This window comes from Arachis ipaensis, chromosome B6 (genome assembly GCF_059453495.1).
Source record: "Arachis ipaensis isolate K30076 ecotype BB chromosome B6, ASM5945349v1, whole genome shotgun sequence".
In the NCBI taxonomy this organism is placed as follows: Eukaryota; Viridiplantae; Streptophyta; class Magnoliopsida; order Fabales; family Fabaceae; genus Arachis; species Arachis ipaensis.
The window spans coordinates 116,146,190-116,158,696 of record NC_142441.1 but is presented as its reverse complement, the minus strand read 5'-3'; the positions used below and the strand labels follow the sequence as shown (position 1 = coordinate 116,158,696).

Sequence of the window (12,507 nt, the reverse complement as noted above, 5' to 3'; positions counted from 1 at the left end):
TTTTTTATTACAATTGAAATCAAATCTTTTTCTCCAAAATTAAAGAGTTTTTCTCCGGTCTCTTTCTTTCTCTATCTCTCTCGTTACTTCACTCACTCTATCTCTTTTATATATCATTTTCAAAGACTAATTACAAATTTGACAATTAAAATATACAACATGATATTTTTTAATTGTATTCAAATTAAATTAAAATTAAAATATTTAAATTTAAAATATAGCTATATTATATATTATATTTATATATTACTAACTAATTTAATAACTAAAATGTGTCACATGACACTCTTTTATTAAAATTTAGAAAAAATATTTTTTTCTAAAAATAAACCTCCTTCTTACATTCTCTTATCTATCTCTCTCTCTCTTTTTCTATTTCTCTTTATCCTTCCCACTATATATATAGTTTATAATTTATATTTTACATTAATAATTTGACAAATTAAAATACGTCATCAGATTTTTTTATTATAATTAAAATAAATTTTTTCTTTAACTTCCAAAATTAATAAACTCTCTGTCTTATTTTCTTCTTTATCTTTCTCTCTCTTTTCTCTCATTCTCTATTTTTCTCTACTTTTATGTTCTACAAAAAATAAAATTAACAACATAATATAATTTAAATAAAAATATTATTATATGCATATTTTTTATTTAGTTTTGAATTTTTACTACTTATCTTTCTCATTTATATTTTCACTTCTTTTTCTTCAAATATTTATTGCATATAATTTAGAGAAAATAGTAATGTTGTGATTATAATTAGAATCAAGATTCAATTATTTAAAAAAAAAATAAATTTAAATTAATTTTATAACTATCAATATAAATTTTTTTTATGCTAATATCTAATTAAATTTATATATAGAGAGAAAAAAATATTTTTAAACAGCAAGCATAAAAATTAATTATTTTTATTTATACAATAGACTTAACACATAATCAAATATAAAAATATACATGTTAAATTCTTTTCAAATTTTAGATAACAAGTGTTAAAAATTAATTATTAGTAAAAAATTAAACTCTTTCATATGAAAATAATAACTAAAAAATTTATTATTTATTTTTTCTTATCTGCAAAAATCCTAACCTTCTTAACCGATGGAGACTTTTATCCCTTATGACCTTTCTATAAAAGTAATTTAATGTTATAAATTTTTTGTGCCATAATCTATAATGTCAAGACCGACGTAATTTTAAAAAATGTATGTTCGCATAATATTATTACGAATAAAAATACTAGTTATTGGCTAAATGTTGCGTGCAATCAATCCAAACTAATGTGTTACTTAATTTCATTGTTTTTCAATTTCTATATGAAGTCCAAAAGACAATCCTAACCTCTTAACTAATTTTTGAAATGAGTTAAACTCCTTTTCTAATATTCCATGAATCGTTTATTATTATTAACAATTCAAGCATTTTAATTCCATCCCGTTAACTTGATGAGCTAATTCAATCTTGATTGATTGCAAGTGTGTAACATGAGAATAGCGAAGTAAATCTAAGGCATCATGCATACTTTCAAAACTCCTAGTCACTAGATCAATCTAAAATTTATTTTACCAAGAAATGCTAGAGGATCATCAGAATTTATTGTTTTTAACCATCAACCCAATTTTTTTAGTTTAGTAATCCAAGGAGATACTTTATCCCACACTTTTAGACATTGATGACCAAAAACAATAAATTCTGATGGCCCTCTAACATTTTTCTTATTTTACCTAAACAGGGGGTAATACAAGACAAGTTTGCAGCATCTGGTAATCCACAAACAACCTACAATCATGATACTAATGTTGGATTGACCAATATAATGGCATAGATAATAGTAACAACTAGAGAATTTCACTTCATCAAATATTAAACACACCAATTTAAACATAGATTAGAATAGACAATCCAACTCATCACCATAGTGTCTTGGTAATTTGAATTCGTTATTGATAGATAGCCCTTCAATCACAGGAGGTTTTAGCCAGGGGGCCAGTTCATTTGTCGCCCTCCCAGAAGGTGCACATGAATGTGGTACACTGATTGGCCTGCCAAAAACAAACCATCAATAAAGACAGTCCGACAAACAAGCATCCTGCGTAAGCAGGGTTCAGGAAGTGCTTCACCCAAAGAGTTTAATGTAAGCAGCTTAGTGTTATATTTTCGAAGGTCTTTGGTATAATATTTTACAAAATACAAGAGTGGAAACAAGTGTTTTGTTACCCAAATATTAAAGGAGGTCAATGTATGCTTTTAGAAATGGGAGGCCATTGAATTTGACCAAACTTCAAAGAAGACGATCATAAAAGTTCCCAAAATTGATAATATTAATAATAACCATAACTCATACAAGATGATTTGATAAGAGTTCTCATATTGAGATTGATGGGAACACTTACAGCCTTTTGGTCCATCGTTGATTACAATTCTGAAGCCATCGTCAAGGCCTTCTTGCTTTGCAACCAGTTTTGCGGTGTAGAGAAGGCGGCCAAGAATCTCAGTGTGCCTCTCCTCAGCCTGGAAACAATACCATGAGAATTGATAGATTAATATATAAACACAAGACCTAACCTAGACACAGTAGAACAGTTGTAAGCGATACTTCAAGCCATCGAAAGGTTTCCATTCAATAATAATAATAATAATAATACTAAAAGTTGCTTGTAAATAAGTCAAGCTAATGATTGAAACAGCCAGAATGATGCATATGCAATGTGAAGTGGATTTACAAATTAAAATATGTCTGTAAATACCTTAAAGGGAATAACAAACAGCATAAAATAGAAGACCAATATTTTAATGTGACAAACAGACAACATATATTAGAGTGATGGATGCTTAAATCAATAAAATAAAAAAGTGCCTTGTATTCTGTTCTTTTCCTTTCAAGTGATGCTAATCAGATTCCACTTCAACACAGAACTCAGAATGGAGTCCAACTTTGAACTCAATTTGCTACCAGGACTAATTAGGTTATGGTCAAATTGCATAGGAAAATAACAAGAAACTATGATATGGCCATAGGTTATATAACCTTATAAAGAAAATTGTCATGAAATGCATATCATGGACAAAGGAGCAAAATTGATCAATAAGTTTCTGATAGTGCTTTCATGGTAAAATTTATCTCGCTAAGAAGAAGTAAACAACAACAATGAAGCATGTTGAGTATAACTACAATTATAATTGAAAATAGCAGTGTTATTGAGCACAAACTGATAGAAATTCTTCCCATGAGTGCATGAGTGTGAGAGCAAGTGTGTGCCTGTGCAGGATGCATGTGTCCAGATGATCATTGAAGGGACAGAATGTGACAATTAAAAAATACCTTGGATAGACCAGTTAGCCCATCCCTGACTTTTGGAATGATTAGAATGTGAATAGGAGCTTGAGGAGCTATGTCCCTAAAGGCAAGGACCTGCGGAAAAGGAAGTAAAAATTAAAAGGTGTCAATTGTTAATTTCCTATTCCATTAAATCAAATAACAAAGCTTGATCAGAATTACAATCAATGTTGAAACCACGCAATCAATACTTGCTTCTGACTTCAAAAATACAAATACTAAATAAAAGGAGTTTAATAAATTTTCACACAAGATGTAAATGGAATTCAGAAGAATTTCTGCAAATCTACTTTTTCAGATTATGTCATTCTTCATATAGAAAGCAACCAAACTGCTAATAAAAATAACGATTTACGAAATAATATGTTCAATGAACTACACAGAATTAAGTTCCTAGAGGATAGGACATTATCGCAATCTGATCATGTAATTAAATTCTTCAAGAAAGAATCAATCTTAGAGAGACGAAGACATAAAAAATATTGAAAAAATAAACATGTGACTGACAATAAAAGCAGAAACCAGTTATTTTCAACAAAACGTATATGTAATGTAAAGCATATTTAACTCCAAATATCTTAGCTATATAAGAATTTCAAAGGTTAAGTGTTATTTATGAAAACATAGTAAAGTAGTAGCCAAAGCACCAAGAACTGATAGGTACATTAAGTACAAAAAATCGAGTATTCCTATAATAGATCCATAACCTGATTTTTCACTTCTGAACTTGACTCATACTTATAACGGGCAATCTCGCAAGTAAAAGTAAAACTAGTTTCTTTTAACCAATTCAAAGATCCTATCACAACAACCTATGTATTTTAACATTGAATGCCCACTGAACTAATTTAGATGTCTACCTGGTCAAAAAAGTATAAACTAAAAAGTCTATATAGATGTTAATAAGATTTTAAAATCAATATAGAAGAGCCAGACAGAAAAAACAACAGAGATCAAAAGACAAAACTCCAATACATCTTTAAATCTTTGTTTCACTGTTTTCACCTCTATCTGCATTTATTCACGGCACTATCAGACTTCACTTAAGCTGTAACATAGTTAAGTTGAGGAGTTGATTAAAGGCTCAGAGAGTACCTTATCATCCTCATAAACCACAGTAGAAGGAATTTCCTTATTGATGATCTTGTCAAATCTGTCCCATCACAGAATAAAAGAGAAAGGATATAAACACTTAGAAATTAAACCTCCAGCACAAAAATGCAGAGCCTCTGGTATTCAAACAATTGAGGGAATTTTGGTCCACAATTTCCATAAATCCTTGTAAAAATACACTGGTAATAATCTCATAATATGCCAAAAACTCAAGAAAAGAATTAATTAAAAAAACCTGCCACTTTCAAAATGCAAACGGATACAACGATATAATCTCTTAAAATTACAGCAAAAATAACTGTTTTTTACGCATTGACACCGTGAATAGTTGTCTAAAAGAGGAATATAATTGCACAACTATATAAAGTTTTAGGTTGTAACTGCATCATAATTAAACTCTTATTGAAATCATGGGGTCCAAAAATGAAAATTACCTATTTATCCAAACTACATAAAATGCAAACTTTATAGGAATTTCACACTTTGACAAAGGAAATGAAAACATGAACATAAACAGGGAAAAATGAACAAAAAAGTGGAGAGGCTAGTTTGAGAAGCATGTTAAGAAAACAAATGAGATGGAAGGGGAAGAGATCACATGGTGGGAGCATCAGAGGGAATGGCTGCAAGAGCGGCTTCTTTCTCTGAAGCCATGGAATGCAATGGAAGAATAGAAGGAAGAGTAAGGGTGCGTTTGATTTTGTTTTTGGGAGGAGAAAAACACCACCAAGCTTTTTGAAAGCTTTACTTTTTTGTTTATCTATTTTTTTCTACTTAAATACAGAAGTAATTTTGTATTTAAAATGATGTTTACATATAAAATAACACTTTTTAACTTCTCTGTTTTATTAACGGACATTTAGCCTTTTTTTTATTTTGGTGACTGGACATTTAGCCTTTAATACTAAATATTTTTTTTGGGTAAAGTATTAAATTAGTCTTTTATGTTTGGACGAAATTTTGTTTTGATTTTTGAGATTTAAGGTGTCCTATTTGAATTTAAAAAAATTTCATTTAGCTTCAATGAAATTCCACTGTAAGGTCAAACTTAAATAATTAACGAAATATTCTAAAATGACAGCAGTACAAGAACAAGGTCGATAATTTGGAGAACAAGTACAAGCTCCAGAAGCACAAAAAAAATAAAAAAAAAACTAAACAAAAAAATCAACTATAAATAATAATAATAGTAAAAAATTATAACGTATTAAAAAGAGTATTAAGAATATTAAAAAAATACTAAATAAAAAACATACTAGAAACAATATTAAAAAAATTAAACATGCATAAAAAAATAACATTATAATTTAATGTCATGTCCTTTTTAGGATTTTTTTAAATAAATAAAATAAATAAATATTTTACTTACCAAAATAAACAATTTGTAACGTTTTGACCAAAATACATCGGATCTCTTATCTTGTTTACAGTATAAACGAGATAAGATTACACGTATCTCGTTTACACGGTAACTGTAAACGATATATACACTTCATTTCTATGTGGCCTTATCTCGTTTAGACTGTAAACAAGATACGTGAATAATTATTATGTTTATACTATAAACGAGATACATAAAGACAAATTTTTAACAACTATAAAAGGATGTGTAACCCTTTGTATTCTCCACAAATATTTCACTCTCTACCTATTTCTTCCGAAAATAAGCTAAAATGTCTAGTAGTAGTGGATATTTGGTTGTAAGTGTGAATCCGAATTGCCGTTTGAGAAATAGTGATAATGAGGTAATATTTGAGTGTGAAAATTCCATTCTGTGGTGTACCCGCGCGAGTAAGTTATTTATCTGAGTTGAAGAATCTGATATTGAGTAGTGTCAGTGGTAGCGCGAGAAAAAAGATCGAAAGGGTGGGTTATAGGTTGCTAGCACCGACAAAAAATGAAATTTTTCGTTTTCGTCTGTTTTTACTCCATGGCGACAAGCATGTCCGCCTAATGTTTGACATCCATAGGAAAATCATAGCGGAACAAGTGATGGAGCTTTTTGCGGAGGTTGGTGACGTCAGTAGCAGTAGATCTGGCTAATCAGACTTCGTCCAGGATGACCCACCTCTCGCACCCAAACCACTGCACGTTGCAAGTCCAGTGAAAGACATAGACGTTGACGATAAGGACTCCAATGAGGAGTATGTTGTGGATAGCAACGAGAGCGGTTTCTCTGAGGATGATGAGGAGGAGGAGTTTATACTAGAGACCGTTGAGGCATCATGTCGGTATCTTTTGCCTGCCCTGGACCCAATTCAGGTCTTGTCATCTGTACCCAGTCACTACGCTACGTTGGATCTGGACGCGATATAAGAGAAGAATCCATTTTCCAACACGAGTGAAGACGATTACAACTTAGACGATGATGTGAAGTTTTGGGTTGGCCACAGATTCAAAAGCAGAGATGCAGTAATGCAGGATGTGAAGAATTACAGCATTCGTAGAAGTGCTGAATATCGAGTAGTGGAGTCAGATCGATTAAAGTACCATGTGCATCACCAACAACATGAAGCAGGCTGCCCCTGGAGTCTCCGTATTGCTCTCTGACAGAATCTTGGATATTGGTAAGTTGAAGTTCCATTGTGTTCTATATTCTCAATTGTCATTGTTATGCTTGTTGTACCTGTCAACCACGGATGTTTTATTTCGTTAGGGAGGTGCGTAGGGTGGAAGGAGCGCACACGTGTTTAGCACCCACCATGTCGCAGGACCCCCAACAGTTGGACAGCAGTCTCATCTGCCATATCATCTTTCCGTTGATACAATCCAACCCGTCCGTCAGCATCTCTGGCCTACAAGGTGCAGTTAGGCAAAGCTATCACTTCAAACCCTCGTACAGAAAGGTTTGGATGGTGAAGCAAAAGGTGATTGCATAGATAAACGGTGATTAGGAGGAGTCATACAATAAGGTGTCGAGGTTGTTGCAAGCCCAGCTGAGTTGTTGTCCCGGATCGATGGGTGAGATTAGTGTTGTACCGTACTATGATGGACACCTCATGGTGCGTGATTGCAGCATGTTTGACAAGGTATTTTGTGTCTTCCCTGCCTGTGTGGAGGCTTTCAAGCATTGCAAGCCATTCGTCTCCGTCGATGACATACATTTTTATGGCAAATATAGTGGTGTTTTGCTTATTACAGTGGCACAAGATGGTAACAACAATATCCTTCATGTAGCCTTTGCAATTGTTGAGTCCTAGACGACGAAATCACAGTCTTTCTTCCTTACCAATTTGAGGTAACACGTCACCACACAGGAATGCCTGCTAATTATTTCTGATAGATCTCAAGCGATCAAGGCTGCACTGAGAGCTGAGGATAGTGGTTGGCATCCTCTTAAAGCATTTCATGCTTACTGTGTCCGGCATATGGCAGTGAACTTCATGTCTCGTTTCAAGTCTGCTAAGAAAAAGTGGTATCTCATAAATGCTGCTTATAATCCAAGCAGGGCTGAGTACGAGCGGTACATGGATGCTTTGACATTGCTGTCGCAAGAGATGGCATATTAGGCTAGTAGGTTCAACAAAGAGATCTGTCTACAACACTGCGATGGCGGTCGTCTGTTTGGACATATAACGACGAACCTCTCCGAGTGCATGAATGCCATTCTTAAGGGTACAAGCTATCTACCGATATCAGCCATCGTACAATGCACCTACAAGAGGCTACATCAGTTGTTCGTCAAGAAGGGTCGGGAGGCACACCCATAGCTAGTGGCGGGTAATCAGTTTTCACAATGGCTGATAGCTGCTATTGAGAAAAACAGAGAGGAATCTCGAAGATGCGTGTCATTCACTGCAACAGACGGGCTTCTGTATTCCTGGTTGATGAGTTGGAGCCTTTCCAAGGTTGGTCGCAGGGGTTGTTCTGTGTTCGCTTGTGATGAGCGGATAATTTATATGCTTTTTGGCATTGTTTTTAGTATGTTTTCAGTAGAATCTAGTTACTTTTAGGGACGTTTTCATTAGTTTTTATGTTAAATTCATATTTCTGGACTTTACTATGAGTTTGTGTGTTTTTCTGTGATTTCAGGTATTTTCTGGCTGAAATTGAGGGACTTGAGCAAAAATCAGATTCAGAGGTTGAAGAAGGACTGCTGATGCTGTTGGATTCTGACCTCCCTGCACTCAAAGTGGATTTTCTGGAGCTACAGAACTCGAAATGGTGCGCTTCCAATTGCGTTGGAAAGTAGACATCCAGGGCTTTCCAGAAATATATAATAGTCCATACTTTGGCCAAGAATAGATGACGAAAACTGGCGTTTAACGCCAGCTTTCTGCCCAAATCTGGCGTCCAGCGCCAGAAAAGGAGCTAAAACCAGAGTTGAACGCCCAAACTGGCACAAAAGCTGGCGTTCAACTCCAAGGAGGACCTCTACACGTGCAACACTCAAGCTCAGCCCAAGCACACACCAAGTGGGCCCCGGAAGTGAATTTATGCATCAATTACTTACTCATGTAAACCCTAGTGACTAGTTTATTATAAATAGGACATTTTACTAGTGTATTAGAAGTCTTTTTGACCATCTTGGGATGCCTGGTTCTTAGATCAAAGGGGCTGGCCATTCGGGCATGCCTGGACCTTTCACTTATGTATTTTTAACGGTAGAGTTTTTACACTCCATAGATTAAGGTGTGGAGCTCTGCTGTTCCTCAAAGATTAATGCAAAGTACTACTGTTTTCTATTCAATTCATCTTGTTTCGTTTCTAAGATATTCATTCGTACTTCAATCTGAATGTGATGAACGTGACAATCATCATCATTACCTATGAACGCGTGCCTGACAACCACTTCCGTTCTACCTTAGACTGAATGAGTATCTCTTAGATCTCCTAACCAGAATCTTCGTGGTGTAAGCTAGAATGATGGCGGCATTCAAGAGAATTCGGAAGGTCTAAACCTTGTCTGTGGTATTCCGAGTAGGATTCAATGATTGAATGACTGTGACGAGTTTCAAACTCGCGATTGCCGGGCGTAGTGACAGACGCAAAAGGATAGTAAATCCTATTCCAGCATGATCGAGAACCGACAGATGAATAGCCGTGTCGTGACAGGGTGCGTTGATCATTTTCACTGAGAGGATAAGATGAAGCCATTGACAAGGGTGATGCCTCCAGACGATTAGCCATGCCGTGACAGGGCATTGGATCATTTTCCCGAGAGATGACCGAAAGTAGCCGTTGACAATGGTGATGTATCACATAAAGCCAGCCATGGAAAGGAGCAAGACTGATTGGATGAAGATAGCAGGAAAGCAGAGGTTCAGAGGAACGAAAAGCATCTCCATTCGCTTATCTGAAATTCCTACCAATGATTTACATAAGTACCTCTATCCCTATTCTATTATTTATTTTCGAAAACCCATTACTGTTTTATATCCGCCTGACTGAGATTTACAAGGTGACTATAGTTTGCTTCATACCGATAATCTCCGTGGGATTCGACCCTTACTCACGTAAGGTATTACTTGGACGACCCAGTGCACTTGCTGGTTAGTTATGCGAAGTTGTGAAGATATGTTTAGACCATGGTCCTGTGCATCCATTTTTGGTGCCATTGCCAGGGAATCAATTTCGAACAACAATTCACAACCTGAGTAGCAATTTCGCATACCAAGTTTTTGGCGCCGTTGCCGGGGATTGTTCGAGTTTGGACAACTGACGGTTCATCCTGTTGCTCAGATTAGGTAATTTTCTTTTTGTTTTCTTTTCAAAAAATTTTCAAAAATATTTCAAAATTTTCTCACCTGTTTTCGAAAAAATTTTAGATTCAAAATTTTTAAGAATGAATTCTAGTGTTTCATGAAGCATGTGAAGCCTGGCTGGCTGTAAAGCCATGTCTAAATTCTTTTGGACTGAGGCTTCCAACCATCAGCTGTTATACGACTGTAGGGTATGTCATGCATGTCATGTCTGAATTACATGCTGAAGCTTGGCTGGCCATTGGCCATGTCTAGTGTTTTGGACCGGAGCTTTCATTGAAAGCTTGGCTGGCTAGTGAGCCATGTCTAATTCCTGGACTGAAGCTTTAGACTAAGAATGCAAGATTCCTGGAATTCATATTAAAAATTTTGGAATCCTTATTTTTCATTTTTCAATTAATTTTTCGAAAAAATCCAAAAATTTTTAGAAAATCATAAAAATCAAAAATATTTTTCTGTTTCTTATTTGAGTCAAGAGTCATGTCATAAGTTTGGTGTCATTTGCATGTGCATCTTGCATTTTTCGAAAATTTCATGCATTCATGGTGTTCTTCATGATCTTCAAGTTGTTCTTGGTAAGTCTTCTTGTTTGATCTTGATGATTTTTTGTTTTGTGTCTTTTATTGTTTTTCATATGCATTTTTGAATTCTTAGTGCCTAAGCATTAAAGAATTCTAAGTTTGGTGTCTTGCATGTTTTCTTTGCATTAAAAATTTTTCAAAAATATGTTCTTGGTGTTCATCATGATCTTCATAGTGTTCTTGGTGTTCATCTTGACATTCATAGCATTCTTGCATGCATCACATGTTTTGATCTAAAAATTTCATGCATTGCATCTTTTTAGTGTTTTTCTCTCTCATCATAAAAATTCAAAAAATCAAAAAAAATATATCTTTCCCTTTTTCTCTCTAATTAAATTCGAAAATTTGAGTTGACTTTTTCAAAATTTTTTAAATCAAGTTGTTTCTTATGAGTCAAATCAAATTTTCAATTTGAAAATCTCATCTTTTTCAAAATCTTTTTCAAAAATCAAATCTTTTTCAAATTTCTTAGTTATTTTCGAAAATTTAAAAAATATTTTTCAAAAATCTTTTTCTTATTTTTATATAAAATTTTCGAAAATAACAATAACAATTAATATTTTGATTCAAAAATTTCAAGTTTGTTACTTACTTGTTAAGAAAGATTCAAACTTTGAGTTCTAGAATCATATCTTGTGATTTCTTGTGAATCAAGTCATTAATTGTGATTTTAAAAATTCAAATCTTTTTCAAAAACTAATTTCTCTCATATCTTTTCAAAAATATCTTCTCATCTTATCTTTTTTCAAAAAAAATTTGATTTCAAAATATCTTTTCTAACTTCCTAACTTCCTATCTTTTCAAAATTTGTTTCAACTAACTAACTAACTTTTTGTTTGTTTCTTATCTTTTTCAAAACCACCTAACTAACTCTCTCTCTCTCATTTTCGAAAATCCCTTCCATCTTTTTCAAAATTTCTTTTTAATTAACTAATTATTTTTATTTTTGATTTCAAAATTTTTCGAAAATTACTAACCTTTTTCAAAAACTATTTTCGAAAATCACTAACCCTTTTTCAAAAATTATTTTCGAAAATTCTCCCTCTCCCATCTTACTCTATTTATTTATTCATCTACTAACATCTCATCTCACATCTCTACCCTCCTCACAGTTGTGTTTCTTCCATTACACTACATTCTTTGTCTCCCTCTTTTCTCCCACTCACAAAGGGACCCCTATACTGTGGTATAAAGGATCTCTATTATTATTATTTTTCTGTGCCTTCTTCTTTGTCATATGAGCAGGAGCAAGGACAAGAACATTCTTGTTGAAGCAGATCCAGAACCGGAAAGGACTCTGAAGAAAAAACTAAGAGAAGCTAAATTACAACAATCCAGAGATAACCTTTCAGAAATTTTCGAACAGGAAGAGGAGATGGCAGCCGAAAATAATAATAATGCAAGGAGAATGCTTGGTGACTTTACTGCACCTAATTCCAATTTACATGGAAGAAGCATCTCTATTCCTGCCATTGGAGCAAACAACTTTGAGCTGAAACCTCAATTAGTTTCTCTGATGCAGCAGAACTGCAAGTTTCATGAACTTCCATCTGAAGATCCTTTTCAGTTCTTAACTGAATTCTTGCAGATCTGTGATACTGTTAAGACTAATGGAGTAGATCCTGAAGTCTACAGGCTCATGTTTTTCCCTTTTGCTGTAAGAGACAGAGCTAGAGTGTGGTTGGATTCTCAACCCAAGGATAGCCTGAACTCTTGGGATAAGCTGGTCAAGGCTTTCTTAGCCAAGTTCTTTCCTCCTCAAAAGCTGAGC

The 12,507-nt window shown here is 33.9% G+C and overlaps 2 protein-coding genes across 2 annotated transcripts; one reads left to right on the top strand and one right to left on the bottom strand.

Annotated features, from left to right (window-relative positions):
• Positions 1-1,445: 1,445 nt before the first annotated feature.
• Positions 1,446-5,253, bottom strand: LOC107604736 (adenylylsulfatase HINT1). The gene is made up of 5 exons (XM_016306395.3): positions 5,052-5,253; positions 4,436-4,493; positions 3,326-3,415; positions 2,397-2,514; positions 1,446-2,045 (listed from the first exon to the last, which is right to left on the bottom strand). Exons 1-5 carry the CDS (start codon positions 5,105-5,107, stop codon positions 1,978-1,980), a joined length of 390 nt encoding a protein of 129 aa, XP_016161881.1. The 5' UTR covers positions 5,108-5,253; the 3' UTR covers positions 1,446-1,977.
• A 2,157-nt stretch (positions 5,254-7,410) lies between these two features.
• On the top strand, positions 7,411-7,962 carry LOC148562416 (uncharacterized). The gene is made up of 2 exons (XM_088490883.1): positions 7,411-7,626; positions 7,711-7,962. Exons 1-2 carry the CDS (start codon positions 7,411-7,413, stop codon positions 7,960-7,962), a joined length of 468 nt encoding a protein of 155 aa, XP_088347009.1.
• The last annotated feature ends 4,545 nt before the right edge of the window (positions 7,963-12,507 follow it).